This window comes from Delphinus delphis, chromosome 8, assembly GCF_949987515.2.
Source record: "Delphinus delphis chromosome 8, mDelDel1.2, whole genome shotgun sequence".
In the NCBI taxonomy this organism is placed as follows: domain Eukaryota; kingdom Metazoa; phylum Chordata; class Mammalia; order Artiodactyla; family Delphinidae; genus Delphinus; species Delphinus delphis.
The window spans coordinates 94,925,754-94,942,305 of record NC_082690.1 but is presented as its reverse complement, the minus strand read 5'-3'; the positions used below and the strand labels follow the sequence as shown (position 1 = coordinate 94,942,305).

Here is a 16,552-nt window from a genome sequence, read left to right as displayed (position 1 = left end):
ATAGAATGGCGGGGTGGGGTGGGCGCTGCCCCTCTCAGGCCTCTCCGCGTGCGCCAGCCCGGAGCCGACCGGGGGCCAGACTCCGCGAACGCTAAGCACCTAAACTCGGGGTACTGGTCCGAATGAGAGGTGGGGGCCGTGGGCAAGGAGGAAAGGCGGACGACTCGGCGCTCCCGGGACCTGCTGTTCCCCTGCGAGGTCCTCCCTAGGCTCAAAACGCCTAAGCGACCCGCGCTCCTTCCGCGGGCAGCACTTGGGAGCGGACCTGCCGGGTGGTGCGTCCGCACTCGCCGCGGCCTCGGAGCCTTCGGAGAACCTGGGCGGGGAGTGCCTCCCTCCCGGGCTCCATCCCACAAGGGGCGCGGCCGCCCCGGGAGCTCCGCGGGTGCTGGAGCCAAACGCGGGAAGGTGCCTGGGTGTCCGCGTTCCGGGGAGATCGGGGCAGAGTCTTGAAGGCTGGATGGCGGTGGTGAACGCTGGCGCGGACCTCGGGGCTACAACGTGGTCCTCCGCCCCAGGAGGGCACTGTGGGTCAGCGTATGCGGCCGAGGCTGCCGAGCGCCCCGAATCCCTCGCGCCCGCGACTGCGGCACTGGAGAAGTGGGAGCTCCTCTGAGAGCCCTGCAGGCCGAGAGGAATCAGGAACCTTTCGACCCGCGGGGCCCCAGAGATGTCTGAGAACGCGCAGCGGTGAGGAGCGTGGGTTCTGACGTCATATCACCTGAGTTCGAATCCCAGGCCGTCTGCTTTGCTGTGTGACCGTAAGCAATTGCTTCATTTCTCTGTGCTTCGATTTTTTAATCATTGTAAAATGAGGATAATAGTACCGCCATAGGGCTGTTGCGAGGACTGCGAAGATCTCAATGTGCAAGAGCTGACGTGTAACAGTTGTCCGAAACACGATGGCTTATTTATGTTGTGTCGGGAGTGTGAGGTTTGTGTACTGGCGTCTGCAGAGCAGGAACGTTCCCGCCCAAGATTTATAAGATCCCTGGCCTTCCCCCTTCATCTCTTGACACTTCCCGCCCCCTCTACAGGTGTTCAAAATGCCCATTCAGCAGCCCCGAAAGTTTGAGCAGTCTTCGTTGCCTCCTGGCATTTACAGAGTGGCAACTGCAAACCAAGTAGTGTACGCGACTCACTGAGGTACGGTCCCTGTTTTACTCGCACTGGAAGTCAAGACTTGGGGCAGCCAGAGGAAGTCACATAACAGATAAGGGGGTCTGCTCTCCCTCCGCAGCTCCACTGTTTGTACAAGACAGAGAAAGTGCAGTGGGGGATGGGCTGGAGGGAGCTCAGACCAAAGGGGGTGGCTCCGAATCTGTCCTTCCCTTTGAAATAAAGGAGTGTCTGTTGTGCCTCTCCCTTCTCCATCAGGGACCTTCTAACCAACACAGTCCTACACCCCTGGCCTCAAGAGCTCCAGCCCTGAGCCACAGGGACTGAGCAGTTACTCTGCAAACCTAGGGCAATGCTCCTCCGATAGCCATTCGTTCATTCACTTATTTAGTCATTTGCTCAGTAGATATTTACCGAGTAGTGCTATGTGCTGAGCACTGTATTTCCTACTGGGGAGAGAGTAGCCATGGACTCGCATTCCCATAGGAAGACAGACAATAAAACAAGTAAGTCAACAAATGTGGGAGACAATGTCAGCTAAGAATAGACGCTATGGAGGAAATAACCAGGCAGATGTGACAGAGCAGTAGCTAGGGGGCGAAGGAAGGCTTCCCAGAGGAGGTGATACTGGGCATTTGGCCTTGGCAAAGAAAGACTTTCTATCACCCTTCCCCCTTCCCAGGCTGTGTGCAGAGCCCACAGAAGGGGGAATCTGCTTTCGGGAGGGTTAAGTGGGCCAATGCGAAAGCAAGAGAGAAGGGGCAGCCAGGGGTGTGTCTGCCAGGGGGTAGGGATGCAGGGCTTGAAGCAGAGGGGCCTGCCACCCCCAGCTGGTACACAGTGAAGTGACCGGAAGTGTAGAGATACTGCCTGGCGCTTCAATGGTGGAGGGACAAACAGCGAGCCAGGGAGAACCGTAGCTGAGAGAGAAATGATGCACTGGGAGAGCAAAGGCGGGGCCACAACTGGGCTTGAGGGGCGTCCATGTCACTTCTGGCTGAAAGGGTGCCCTGCACCCTGGCAGGGGAGCTGGGTGAGAGGGGGTCAGCTTTCAGCTATGGCAGAGGGATGGATGGATGGAGAGGTGGATGGGCCGATGGAGCAGCAAATGATTGAACACACAGAGAAATAACCAGCTACACTTAGCGTCTCTGGGGAAAGACATGTGTGAACAGACTTAGGAGGAGGATCCGGAGCGATTTTTGTGGGGAAAACAACACACCCAGAATGTTCCCACGCAGTCACAGGCAAACCCACATGCACTTTCTCACTCGCAGGCACACGCTCACTCTTTCTGAGTTCATCTCTAAGGTACCTCGTAGGAAGGTAGAAGGCCCCCCTGCTGGTTCCAAGGGCCAGGACCTCGGTGCACCAGGAGGGATTCCAGCTGAGGACACCAAAGTCTGCGCCCGAGGGCTCGGGTTTTGAAATTCTCCCCGGGGTGGCCAGGAAAAGGTTAAATAATGAGGCCATGATTAAACAGGTCATAAAAGCATGGGGTGGGTAGATGGCAAGAAGCAACGCTCAAAGAAAGCTTTCTGGAACACGGCAGGGCTGTTTTTTGTTTTGTCTTTTTGCACTGAGAACAGCAATTTGCATTGAGAGCAGCTCAGAAGTTACTGGAGAATATTGTAATTGCCATTGTACCTGTCTTGGTGTTGACCCCCGCCCCCCCCCCCCCCCCCCCCGCCCCATGCATTTTGCTTCTCTTAGTTTCCTCCTTGTGTCTAAGCCTGGAATGGGAGGATGGGGGGAGAAGTAGAAGGATTGCAGACACCCTCTGGGCGCTAGCAGGCAGCTTCAGGGCGCAGGGGACCAGAGTAGCCTGCTAGCTTGGAACAGCTCAGCAAAAATGCGCCTCTAAGACCCCGGACTGGACCACGTGGCATTTTCATTCATTCGTTCAGTGCACATTTTATGAGTGCCTAGGATGTGCCAAGCCCTGCGGTGAACAAGGCAGGCCTGGCCCCTACTCTGAGAGAACTCACTGTTCTTGTGCAGCCCGGGAGAGGCCAGCACGCTCTTAATTTTGTCTCTTGATTCATGAAGAGGGGGAGGGAGAGCAACCGGTTGTCCTTGGCCAGAGGAAACCAAAGACTCTGGGAACTGCCTCACTGAGCAGTGGAAGCAACCCAGGCTTTACTATTTTATTCCATAAATATTTGCGGGGTGCCAGGCGGGGCAGAGGCTTCCCTCTCGAAACCTCGGACTACTGAGGTGGAGACGAACACCGAGCGGGCCACCAGACAACCATGAAGTCCAGGATGGAGATGCGGCCCCAACTGGGAGAGATGGGAAGTCTTTCTGGAGGAAGAGACTCTGCGCTGAACACCAAGTTATTGGCAAGACAAAAGCGCAGGGATGAGATGGGGGGATTCCAGAACTTGGCAGATTCTGAGAACTAAAACGAACTTGGGCCGAACAGGAGCATTTGGGATGATGGCAGGCTCACTCACTGTTTGCTCTCCGAGGTTGGAAAATTAGTTCGTCTCTTTGAGTTTCAGTCTACCCGTCTGGAAAATGGGTATGACGCGGCCAGCGTCACCAGATAGTTGGGGCGGCCCAAGGGAATGACCTGTGGATGGCTTCTGGCACAACAGGCACTCAGTATCTATAAGATCCTCATTTGGCTTAGGTCTGCGAGCCAGAGAGGCGCGGGTCCCCGTGGGCGGCGGGGGAAGGGTTCGGGCCTGCGCACCCCTGGCCGCGGTTTGCAGAATATCTTTATTAACGAGCACTTCAAGGTAAGCCGCGATGGAAACCAGATGTGGGATCGCGCAGTCGGCGGCAGAGCAAGGAGCAGAGATACCAAGGGAGAGGGGTGGGGGTGAGGATTAGCTAAGATGAGGTTGGGGGTAGAAGCACGACCCCCCCCCAGATATTTTTTCTTAGGGAGACCTTTTAGGTGCAGAAGATTGACTTCTGACCCACATTCCCGGGTTCAGGGCGCTCAGGCCCTCTCTCATTTTACTCTGCCCCTTCACCTTTCACCCCACTCCCAGCCTCCCTTGAGATACGTCCTCTATCCACGGATTTTTCCCTGCAGTTTATCGAGGGCTGCTCTTACTGGTCTCCTTCAGACTGAGTCATTCCGCAGTCAGAGATCCGTTTCCTCTGTTCTGTGCGTTTTCGCTGTCAGCAACACCATCCCAGATCTGCCGAGGGACTAACCTCAGCCTGGGTTTCAAGGCAGACGCTGCTACTTCCCGGCTGTGTGACCTCAGCCAGGTGACCGCACCTCTCTGAGCCTCGGTTTGCTCATTGGAAAATTTGGGGACCCCGATTTCCACCACTCACGGTTGTTGTGAGGTGCAGTTGATGATTAGCCATGTGGAAAGGACTCGACGCGCTGTAAACGCTCTTTTCCCTGGGGCGCACACCACCCATCAAACCCAAGCCATTCGGTTTACAGTCGGGGACAGAGAGGCCAGAGATTAGAGACTGCCTCACCCCCACCCGAGCAGTGAGCAGGTGACAGCGTGACGAGGCGCGGCCAGCTGGTCTCCCAGCTCTACATTCTCAGGTGTGCCAGGCAGAAAATCCCCTCGGCCGGGCGGAGACCGACCTGAGGCACACGCGGCTCCTTCCCAGGAGGGGAGAGGTGGGGGGAGGGGGCCGCGTTCTAAAGCTTCGGAAACTGTCCCAGCCTGGGGGTTCTCCAGTGTCTGAGTGAACACGGGCCCCTCCTCATCCCTACCCAGTGCCCTTACAGGAAAGGGAAATAGTTAACGAGACGTGAAAGTGGCCGTGCACAGGATGACTGCTGCGTGTGTGTGTGTTAATTTCATGGAGGAACCGAGAATAGGGAAAAGGGGTTGGAAACAGAGGAAAAGGCACCAGTGGGAAGACTCGCAGCTGCACCGCCAAATTCGCACGCAAGAGTACGAACGACTTGCCTGCACCCGGACGCTAGCGGCCCATCAGACTCCGAATGTCGAAACCTGTTCGGTTTTTGGTTTTGTTTTTTTATATTTTTTTTAATCTGTCACTAAAGTTTTGCATACCCCCCTCCCCTAGGCCAAAGCTTGGACCCACCAATTCTCAGCTTAGGCTCGGGAGCCCGGGGAGTCCAGACACCTCCCTGGCCCCGCCTTGAATCGAAAAGGCCTTTGGGCGGCTCTTGGTAGAATCCCCTCCGAGCGGCGAGCGAGCTAGTAGCATCTCCTTAAGGGGGGGAGGGGTTAGTGGTGGAAGGAGAGCAGGGAGAGGGGAGAAGAGGGAGAGGAGGGGGAAAAAAAGTCAAGAAAAAAAAATTCACTCTATTTTTCCGCTTCAAAATCTTAAGAGGGTTTGGGAGATCTGGTCAACTTTCCGAAACATCTGAATCTTTTTACAGTCCTCGGTTCTTTTCCTGGGCCAGCTGTGGGGAGGGAGAAGGGAGAGAGAGGAGGGGGTGAGAGCAGAGAGAGAGAGAGAGAGAGAGAGGCAGGCGTGGAGCGGAGGAGGGGGGAGAGCGAGCAGGCCGGCGCGGAGCGCACAGCCACCGCCTCCTTGCCTCTCCAAACTCCCAGCCAAGGCGCGCGGTGGCGTCCTCGCGCTCTCGCTCGCGCCCCCGCCCGTCGCCCGCCCAAGCCAGGCATGAATGCTGAGACTTGCGTCTCTTACTGCGAGTCGCCGGCTGCTGCCATGGACGCCTACTACAGCCCGGTGTCGCAGAGCCGGGAGGGCTCGTCGCCTTTTAGGGCATACCCCGGCGGTGATAAGTTCAGCACAACTTTCCTGTCGGCTGCCGCCAAAGGGCAGGGATTCGGGGACGCCAAGAGCCGCGCCCGCTACGGCGCGGGGCAGCAGGACCTGGCGGCACCCCTGGAGAGTGGCGCCGGAGCGCGGGGCTCCTTTAACAAGTTCCAGCCCCAGTCGCCGGCACCGCAGCCGCCGCCGCCGCAGCCGCCGCCGCCGCCGCAGCCACCCGCGCAGCAACCGCATCTCTACTTGCAGCGAGGCGCCTGCAAGACGCCCCCGGACGGCAGCCTCAAACTCCAGGAAGGCGGCGGCGGCCACAGCGCGGCCTTGCAGGTCCCCTGCTACGGTGAGTGCACGTGCGAATCCCTCGGGCTGGGGTCCCCAGGACCCAGGGCTTCGGCACCTTCAAAACCCGTTCGGCTTGCGGGAGGCAGGAGTTGGCGGGCTGGGAGGCGCGGGGCCGAGCTGCGTGTGACTTTGGGTAGGAAAATGGGGATCGACCGCTCCGAGGAGACCAAGGGATAGCGGAGCGTCGGCTATTAAACTCAACCTGGAGTCTGTTTCTCCCCTCTTCGCCGTTCCCCCAAACCACTTGCTTTGCGCTGCCCGCCGGGCCGACTTTGAAGCGGATGCTTCGCACCGGCTCAAGGCGTGCGGCGGGAAACAGTCGCAGCGCAGCGCTCGGGCGCTAGGCTCCGGGGCTGCCGAGGCCTCGCTCCTCGCCGGCTAGGGGGCTCCTCGGGCAGCGCCGCAGGTGGGAGCGTCGCAGGTGCGGAGCCCGGCCGGGAGCCTGGAGCGCAGTCGGCGGAGCGCGCCCGGGATGCCGTGGAACCGGGGCGCCACACGCGTGCGGGTCCGGAGACGCCTGAGGCCGCGGAAGACCTGAGTCGAGGTGGTTCGCGGCGGGCAGGCGGGCCGACCAGAGTTCCCGAGCGTTTCTCCTTCGGCGATCCCCAGAGGCGGCGGCCTCGGAACAATGGTTTAGGACCGACCGGCTGGAACAGAATTCCAGGCGGCACAGTGCTGGGCAAGAGGGAAGGCTCTGGGTCCTGATTTGGGCCCACGGGGAACCTGAGGCCTAAATGACCTCCAAGCCCCCTTGAAGGCGGCCTCAGGACGCAGGCCTGGGCCCCGAAGCGCCGCGACCGTAGTGGAGGAGAGAGCCTCTCAAGGGTGGCCTGAGGCCAGAGCAGCTGAGGAGCCTGGGCCTTCTCTCCCACAGAATCGGCACTGGTGAGCCCCAAGCTGGCAGGGAGAGAAACTGAGAAGGGAGGGAAAAACGCCTGGGCTAGGAGCCCTGGGTACACACTCTCCCCCTGTGGCCTTGGCCTTCAGGCAGGGCCCCGGAAATGAGCTGGTTCTGACAGGACAACGGCTTTGGCTGCACTGATCCAGGCCCGATGGAGAGACACCAGGCCTGGGGACAGAGGTGGGACATGGTGGAGGCCTTGGCGACTGGGATAACCTTAGGAAGCAACGCATGGGAAACGCTTCCTTACACTCAGCCTCTATCTGGCTCCCCACAGGCTCAGAATTAGTCCACTAAGTGGTCGTTGACACGCACACTCACACATACACTTGGACTCTACACATACACACACAACCACTTCCTCACGAGCAGCGCGCTCACACACACACCAAGTACGCTCATGTGGCTTCGCACAGAGCCACACGCTCTCAAATCCGCAGGACAGACTGAGCAGATGTAGAGATCCGGTGGCTTTCCCCACCTCCTCCACCTTTCCTCTCCACCTTCCTGTTGGAATGAGATCAGGCACTCGGATCACAGACACTCACAGCTCCACACAGGTGCTCCTTCCACACTCAGGTGGAGAGGGGCTCTCGCCCTGTCCACATGCACCAGCCTGCCAGCCCCTGCCAGATCAGGCTCCCTCCTCCTGGCCTCACCCAGGCCCCTCCTGGTCCCTGTCCTTTGGGAATGTTAGGTGTGAGCGAGTCGCGGACTGAGGGACCCGTGGAGGTTCGCTGTGCGGAGCCAGGGGACTCGCATGTTTTCTCTCCCACCGCACTGATTTTTCATGTGTTAGAGAAATTCACCAGTGAGGCTTCTGAGGAGGCTGAGTTAATCAGGCAAGGAGAGATCCTGAGCTGCTTTCAGCCTCTCATTTGGAAATGTCTTCGGGTTCAGAGGGAAAAGGGAAAGAGCTAGATCCCTCTGAGCACTGCCTCTGAGCCCCGCTGGGCCCCCACTGCCAGCCTGCATAACGTATCCTCTACAGGCAGTAGCCACTGGGGCAGCCCACACTGCGACCTGAGAGTAAGAAATCCCTCTAAAGCCCTGTTTCCTCATCTGCATCACGAGGAGATAACAGTAAGGCCTCATGGGGTAGTAAATGTTCCCCCACAGAGCAAGAGTCTAGCCTCCCCGCTCCACGTTTCCACCGTCGGCCTCTGTGCCGTCGGAACGTGTAAGCACCCAATTGTGAGGACAGGGCAGGCCCCCAACCTTGCGCTAGGCAAAGCCAAAAGCTACAGGTTGAGACAAAAGGCAGCTGGAAACACCAACAGGACCCCACTTCCCTGATGCCCGAGATGGAGGCCCTGCTCAGGGCAAAGCCACAAACAACAAACAGCTCTGCTTGTTCTTTCCCTTCTCTTAGCAGCTGCTGTTTCTCTGGCCAAGAGGAGATTTCTGGCTCCTGTAGAAAAAAAGTTAGGCACATTAGGTCCAAGAGGAGGAAACCGAGGCATCAAGAGGTGAGGTTCTGATCTCTGTAGAGGCAGCTGGGAGGAGGGCCCCTGGAGCGGGCTCTCTAGATGGCCAGCAAGCAGGGAGACTGAGACACACATTGACATGGTTCTCTCCCACACTTGTGAGAGCATGTACTCCAGAGCGGGGGAAATGGGTCTAAGGCAAAAACCCCGGATGTCCCCAGCAGCTTGGGGAAAAGGCAGAGGCAGACACGGCTTTGGTGCTAGACTTGCAGCGGCTGATCTCGGCCCCCACCCAAGGGAGCTTTGACCTGGCAACCTCCTTCCCAGCTCTGTTGGTCCCCCCGGGCAGGAAGCCAGTTCCTCCGTCTGGGCGACTGCACCGAGCGGAGGAGAGGGTCCGAGGTCTCCTTTGGGACGTCAGCCCAGGGAGCCAGTCCTTGGGTCCAAGCGCTCCTTGGAAAGGTGCGGGTTTGGGGGCTGTGCTGGGGCCACGGCGAGAAAGCCTGGGGCAGGACAGCCGCCTCAGGTCTCCAGTGGCGGGGCTTCTCGGAGATGGGGAAAGAGGAGGTGAGAAGCCTTCCACGGCTGCAGACGTTCCCTAACTGCGACTCCGTTTCCCCATCAGTACTAAAAGGGCGACGAACCGTGTGACTCCACGGTCCCCCCTGGGTGCAGAGACATTCGCGCTTTGACTAAAGAGCCCCACTGTGTCCTCGCGTGTTGCAATCCCGACCCCGTCAGGCTCCGGGTTCACACGCGGCCCTCCGAAGTCCCTGCCCGCTGGCCCATCCTAGGCCGCATGGGCCCCAGGAGACACGCCAGGCTGGAGACCGATGTTTCTCAGCCGGGCGAAGAGCCTCCTCGCCGCGGGAGTAAGGACCCCGGCACCTCGCTCCCAACGCGGACGACTCTCCAAGCCGCCGCTTGCGCGGCCCGCCAGGCCTTGGCCTTGCGCCCCGGAACGCTACCGAGAACGGCCCTGCTACCTCCTTCTCTTTCGCTTTCGATTCGGTGCACGCAGGTTTTCGTTGCTAGCCCACCGCTACCTTCCCATCCAGCCGTCCGCGAAGGCAGCGCTCTTAGCGCAGAGGTCTTGGGAGACGAGGGCAGGGCCGGAGACCCCTGGGGCACCGCCGAGGGGCTGGTCTTGATTTGGCGAATTAGACGCAGAGTTTGAATGCTAGAGATATTTATTTTCTCCCACCAGCACAATCCACACACCACAAAATGTGTAAACTCCTCCTGGGTCATATTCGACTTTACTCAAAAAACCGGGGTGTGTTTTGTGTAAGAGAGACACCCCCCCAAAAAAAGACAGCGAGAAACCGAGGCTTGCCCATTAGCCGTAAGAGCCCGTGGGTGATTGTGGGATGATGGAGGGAAAACTCAAGCCTGGGAGCTGTGACGTCGACCCCCGGTCAATTTTGGGGGTGGGGGAGGAGAGGAAGAAAGATGCTTTTTATTTTTTACTTTGTTCATTTCTATAAGCTCCAGTCTGCTCTAACAGTCCAGGCTAAACACATACAATCTTAAATAGAAAAACAGAAGGCCTGGATTAAAGGTCTAGTATTATTTTAAATCAGTCGATGCGCACGAAGTTTTCTTTATTATAATTTATATACAGTGAAGTACACAGTTAAGTGGAAAGTTTGAAAAATTGTTATGTACGTGTTCGCTGTATAACGACCACTTGGATCAAGACGCAGACCATTTACGTACTGTATCTGTAAACGAAAACTTTGGGTGGGGGGATTTTTTTTTAAGTTGTTGTAAGGAAATTTCAGAAGAGACTTCAGGGAAGCCAGAGAGCCTGCCCCCCCCGCCCCCCCCCCCCGCGCGCCCCCTGTTCGCGATAGCGGCGTTTCTTCAGTGGGCTGACCTTGTACTCCCGGATCTGCGCGGTCCCTACTCTTCGAGGGAACTAGGGGCTGCGCCGGGAACCTTGCTGCGCAAGGCTCTCATGAAGTCGCCGAAGCCCCGAGTTTTGCCCGCTGCAAAGAGGGGCCACAGCAGGAAAACAAGTTAAATGTACCGTACATAAATTTTTGCCGTAGTCCCCGAGAACCTTCGTTTCAGAAAGCAGCTGGGCGCTCTTTTCCGTGGGCATACCTTTTCACCTTGGCCTCAGCTCCTTTCTCTCTTCCCGCAAGTCTGCCCTCGGCTTTGTTTTGGTGGCAAACTGAAATATGAAATGGAAATGTAAGGGCCTTTGCATGTTGGTGTGAAAGGAGGCTGGAGTCCCGGGGTCTGTGTGGGGTTCGGGCTTCTCCGCCGACCCCTGGACCAGGGTGCCCGGAGCAGCAGGCAGGGAAAGAATGTGAAAACTGTCGGGCGCCCGCCCCGCGAGGCTCCGAGGGCCTGGGATGGAGAATGGGGAGGCTGAGCTGGAGTGGGTGTGCCTTTCACTGCAAGGAGAGGGGAGTTGGGGGCCGGATGCGAGAGCACGCTTGGCTGGAGAGAACTCTCAGCACCCGCAGCCTCAGCTCCCCCCGCCCTCAGGAAACCGAAGGACCTAGGCACAGGCACTGTTTCGGGTGAGGCGGTGAGATCGAGGCTCTGCATCGGGACCTCGCCTGCCAGGTGCCACCTGGCCACGTGCTCCCGCAGCTACGGGGCTTGCCAGGCGTTGCTGAGGTGACAAGGCAGGTCATCAGATTCGAAAACCAAGACAGGGGGGACTCAGCTATGGGCGGATAATCACCCAGCAAGTTTAGAGTGAAAGACACCGCCCCACCCTCGCCCTTTGCTCCGGAGCTGTGGGTGCCAAAGACCAGCCTTCTGTTCAGACTGGACAGTGAGAAGAGGCCCTTTTTTCAAAACAGGGCTTTTCTGGAGAAAGAGGCGGCACTTCTGTGCGGCCACCAAAGCCTCCCAGCTGTAGGCTGGTGCTTCTGAGATCAGAGTTACTGGTGGCCCCCAGGGACCTTCCATCCAGAGGGGCAGCCCTGTGCCATCTTCCCTAGCCTACACATGTGCAGATGGGCGGCAACACCCCCAACTCCATTCAAGATGCTCCTTCTTCACCCAGTACAGGGGTGCGGGGTAGCCCGGGGCGGCTAATGCCATGCTGCCTGGAAGCTGGTCTCCCTACAAAGGCTGAGCTCAGTGGTGCGACAGAAGCCTCCAGTGTGTCCAGGGAGGTGTCGCGGGAGCTCCCAACGCACCGGACCTGTGCACCCACCCATCTCCAGTGCATTCTGCCACTGACCCTCTTCTCTACCCCATCCCACCCCAGACCAGCAGCACCAAGGAAGGGAGGGAGCGGTGGAAGGGGAGTTGAGGCTCAGTAGAGAGGAAAAGAGATACGCAAAGAGGATGCTCAGAGCAGCAAAAGGCTGGGGAAGGGGTGGTGATTCTGAGCAGCGGGCAGTTTCGGGCAGCTGGAAGGGACAATGCACGTGAGGAGAGGAGGGTTACTGGGAAATACCGGCGGGTAGATGGGACGCTGAAAGGGGTGCCACTGCCTGCCAAGTACCTGTCTTTCCCGAGGACCACGCCGCGTGTACTGGGGACCACAGGGTCGGGGCTGCTGGGTGCGGGCGACACTGCGCTTTGGAGAAAGAGAGGGAGCCGGCGTGCGTTTCATCGGATTCTTAAAGCAGATTGTCTCAGAGCGGATTCTCCTTCCAAACTGGGGGTCCCGAAGCCTGGGCGTCAGCCCCAAGCACCTCGCAGATGGACTGCTAGGGACCCAGGTCGGGGCAGAGCAGCAGGTTCTCTGAGCTCTCCAAGGGCCATGGCGGAGAAGATTGAGAGGCTGTGAGGGTCTGGGCCGGGTGTGAAGGTCCAGCTTGGCACCCGTTGAGGCAGGGCACACATTCTGGGTTGAGATGGCAGCGGGTCTCCACCACGGTGTTCTCTACTCCCTGCACGGCCTTGGGAAAATCCCTCCCCTTTCCCTTTCCCTTTTAGGTCCGAATTTTAGTTCTGTGAAATGCAGGAGTCTGGACGATTTCCAAAGGCCCTCTGTGCTGGGGTTACTGTGCTGGTAACCACAGCTGGGGTTACTGTGCTGGTACCAGTTTGGACCCCCCTCACCCTGTTTCCCTGCCCTCGTCACCCTTACATACATTTTTTTTTTTTTTTTTTGTACAGGAGAAATCGGGGTTGAGTGTGCCGGGAAAGGCTTTCCTGGAAGTGGAAACATGTCCTGAGGGTTTCCTGGGGTGTGCTAAGGGGCGCAGGCGCCAAGTAGGCAGCAGTTCCAGGTCAGGTGGGCAGGCGGTCCTAGAGCATCGGAAGTTGAATGCAGGCTCTAGATTCCATCCAAGCTGGGGCTTCACTATGGAGAGGGGAGAGGGGCGGGTGTCTTTTTGCTCACAAGTGACCAGGCTCAAGTCGGGGGCTCAGGGGTTCCTGGCCCCTCCACTACTCCTGTCCCCTGTCTGCACCCATCTCCCCTATCTTGGCATTTACTGATCACCTACCATGTGCCAGACCTCCTAAAACACACCCAGCGAGCGGCTCCCTGCTATCCTATATACCTTCTGTCCTTCCAGGTATATACATTTGGGCATAGGAAATGTTTCCTGGCCGGAAGGATGAATGAAGAATTGGTGTCTCATTTGGAGTGTTGCCGGAGTGTGGTTAAGTGCCCCTGTGAGCATTTCCCAGTACCTTGGCTGGTGTGGGTGGAGGCCTGGGGGTTTGTGTGAGCGCATGTCCATCGTGAATGCGGAGCGGTGTGCCCCGCCCATACTCATCGGTCCGGTCCTGCTCCCAGGGTGATGCAGGGGACCGTGCATACTAATTTGTGTGCGCTCCCATATGGAAGGCATGCGTTCCCCAGAGTTTCCGAGGGTGCAGCCAGTGTAGGTGAGCCGTGTGCGGGCGAGGGTGAGCTCCTGTGCAAATCCTGGACACCCCTCCCCCCTACGCCCGCCCTGGGGACCGCGCGTGTTGTAGGCTCTGCCACCAGAGTCTCGGGCCAGGAGGCGGTGACGAAGAGCCTGTGTGTCATGGCCCGTGGCCTTCTCTGTCGCTGGTCGCGGCTTCTCAGGGAGGCTGACTCACCGAGTGGCAGGCAGAGTCCCCCTGTGGCCAGCTGGGGCTGGGGGCTGGCGAGCCCAAGCGTCTTCCTGGGGCCCTCACCCAGCCCACCCACACTGCAGCGGGGCCTCCTCCTACCTCCAGCTCTTGAATGTGCCCGCGGTCCTGTGGGGCTGGCTGTGGAAGAGTCCGCACCATCTTTATGCACACTGCAGATCTCATTTAACAGATGAGCAAACTGAGGCCTAAAGAGAAGTGGATCCCCACAGACCAGTGGGAAGGGGGGAACCACTGCTGGGGGCAGGGGAAGAAGGAGTTGGGGAGTATCCGCCCCCCCGGCCCCGCCCACTGTCTCCCTTCGCTGTAACCCATCCAGTAAGCCGCAGTCTGTGCATCAAACAGGGTAGATGTTTGCAGTCTCCTCCTCCTTCAGAAATAAGGTGGGCTCCACCATGAGCTCCTGGGGTTGCCGGGGCGACAGAAGAGCACCCGGTGGGATTGCAGGAACTCATCCCGAATGTGACCCAGTGGGGCAAGGACTTCTGCTCTCTGCTGGGCTCCCTAAACCAGGTTTTCTTTCCTAAGTGCATGGAAACCATGCAGTGAGAGCCCAAGGGGGGTTAGCTGAGGCCACATGACCGACTTCCTCCTCTGAGGTTGACCATGTGCCAGGCTGCGGACATCGGTTGGGTCTAGAAGCCTGGTACTCAGCCCTCCAACGTGATGGGTCATGGTGTCAGGGTGGGTGCCCCACCCGGTCCCAAATGCCCTGTTTCACAGGGAAGGGGACTGAAATGCCTAATTCCAGTTGCTCACCAGACTTTGCCTGTCCCCGTGCCAGGCCTCACAGGGGATTCTGTGAAGCCCTGGACGCAGCCCCTGCCTACAGGCCCAGAAGTTCTGCCTTCAGAAGACAGACTAGTGACTTGGCTCTTTGCAGTTCACAGGGGCGGTGCTGGGAAGGGGAAGCCCAGATTCAGGCTGGGCAGAGAGGGGCAGCTTGGCTCACCCCACTCCCCCTGGTGGGCGGAACCTCGCCCAGGAAGGTGAGGGCTCAGAGAGGTTGAGGGAAGTTGGGAGTTGCCACAGACCAGCTGGATCTCCTCTGCTGGCTGAAAAGCTGGCAACTTCTTCTCTCTTTTCTCCTTTTCCCCCTCCATGCCTTCTCTGTAGGTCAAGAGATCTGGGTTCAAGTATTGGCTGTTCCCTGGAAATGGCCCTGTGCCTTTGGAACGGTCCCCTTATCTCCCGTTCCACTCAGTTTCTTCATTTGCAAAAGGGGATCTGTTTGGGCCTGCCCTGCCTACGTGGGAAGGGAGTGTGAGGATGCAGAGAGGTAGTGTGCCTGCAGGTATATCCTGCAAGGTCATGTTCTCCACCTGGGAGGACTAAGGGCCCCACCCCCTTAGTCATCTTGCGCATACTAAGGTATTTTGAATGGGGGGGCGCAGTGTTCCAATCAGGTTTCAGAACTTCGGTGCCTCCAAGATTTGTGGGCCTCCCTGATATCCAGGGGTCTCCCTGGCCTTGTCTGCAGCCCCACCACTCAGCCACATGGGTTGACGTCTGGCTCACACCCCAGCACTGAGCTGGGTTGGCTCCGCGGCCCCCCTTCAAGGAGGGAGCTCATCTAAGGGCAGAGTAGACAGGGATGCCCACGGTTCTATGCACAGATCTCCTTTCAGGGCCTCGCTCTCCCATCTGAAACCCCCTGCCTGGAGCTAGTTGATTTCTGAGGCCCTGGGGTTCTGCGCTCTTCCAGGCCTCATTGTACCAAGAGGTTCCTCGGTCCAGCCTGCCAAACAGGAAGAGTCTGGCGGTCTTGCCTGACGCCCTGCCTCAGGACAGGGACAGCGAGGAAGTGAGGCTGATGGGGTGTGAGGCAAAAGGAGGTTAGAGTTGGCAAGTAAGGCCTCTGCTGCTGAGGACCCCGTGTGACAGCTCATGTTTCCTGAGCACTTCTGCCTGTGCCAGTGCGCTTCCTGGGTGTGATTTCACGGAATCCCCATCTCAGCCCTGAGAGAGAGACCCTATTATCATCCCTATTTCAGGGATGAAAGCAGACTCATAGAAGATGAGTAACTTGCCCAAGGTGGGACAGCTCGGAGGCGCAAAGGTAAGTACTTGACGCCCAAGGGCTCTGAGAACCCAGACGGCATCCTTTTGTGGGATGACCCTAATTAGATTTGAGGTCACTCTCATCCTATCCCAGATGATATGGGATTGAAAGACTGGGTTTTACAAATATGGCCCCCAAAGAGTTTCTCTCATCTTCCCATCTGCGGATGCAGTGGCAGATGGGAGGTCAAGGATGGGCTTGGTGCGTGGCAGGTTGGAGTCTAGACCTGACCTTTGCCCTTGGGCCTAGCTTCTTCCCTGTTCAAGTGTCCTGCTGCGCTGCGGTGAGAACACGGGGCCAGGCACTGCGACGGGACCTCATAACTGTTTTGAGGGATTACTCCTTGAGTTCCCCGAGGCCCCAGGAACGTGCCAGAACCTCTGGTCAGGGCAGGGTGGAGCTAAGGACCCTGTTTGGGAGCAAACAATGGGGAAATACCTTCCTCCTGGGGAGGATGAGAGACTGCCGTGAGGCTTCTGTCTGTTTTGTTTCAAACTTTTCCCAGAGCCTGGAGAAGGGCTTGCTCTACAAGGCAGGGGCTCAATGAACATTTGGGAGGGAAGGAAGGAAGGGAGGGAGGAGGGAGGGAGGGAGGGAGGGAGGAATCAGGATGTGAAATGCTAGGAACTCTAAAAATCTTTCTATCTTCTCTTCCTTCCTCCTCCTTTTGAATCTGAGCCTGGATGAGAACCCAACTTGTAGTTCTCTTGTACCCTGGTGGAAAATAATTTATTTCCCTCAGGGATCCCTCTGGGGAGTGGGAGTAGGGAAGTGTTGGGTCGCCCTGTTTTGCACAGGGCTGGAGTCCTCTCAGCCTCTGGCAGTTAGAGGAGCACCTTTTCCCCCCACTGTTCTCCTTCGCTGTCACCTCCAAGGCCGCAGCTAGGGTCTTGCTGCTTCCACCAGGCCAGCGCTAGTCAAATAGGCGTCCCTCTGCCCGCCTCCCCTCGCCACACGCACTCCTCT

The 16,552-nt window shown here is 58.1% G+C and overlaps 1 protein-coding gene across 1 annotated transcript in view; it reads left to right on the top strand.

The window, feature by feature from the left end:
- The first annotated feature begins 5,697 nt into the window (after nt 1-5,697).
- ALX4 (ALX homeobox 4) overlaps nt 5,698-16,552 on the top strand; it is a 39,799-nt gene continuing 28,944 nt past the window's right edge. The window contains exon 1 of the mRNA XM_060017387.1: nt 5,698-6,148. Coding sequence (XP_059873370.1) covers nt 5,698-6,148 — 451 coding nt within the window. The remainder of the gene's footprint in view (nt 6,149-16,552) is intronic.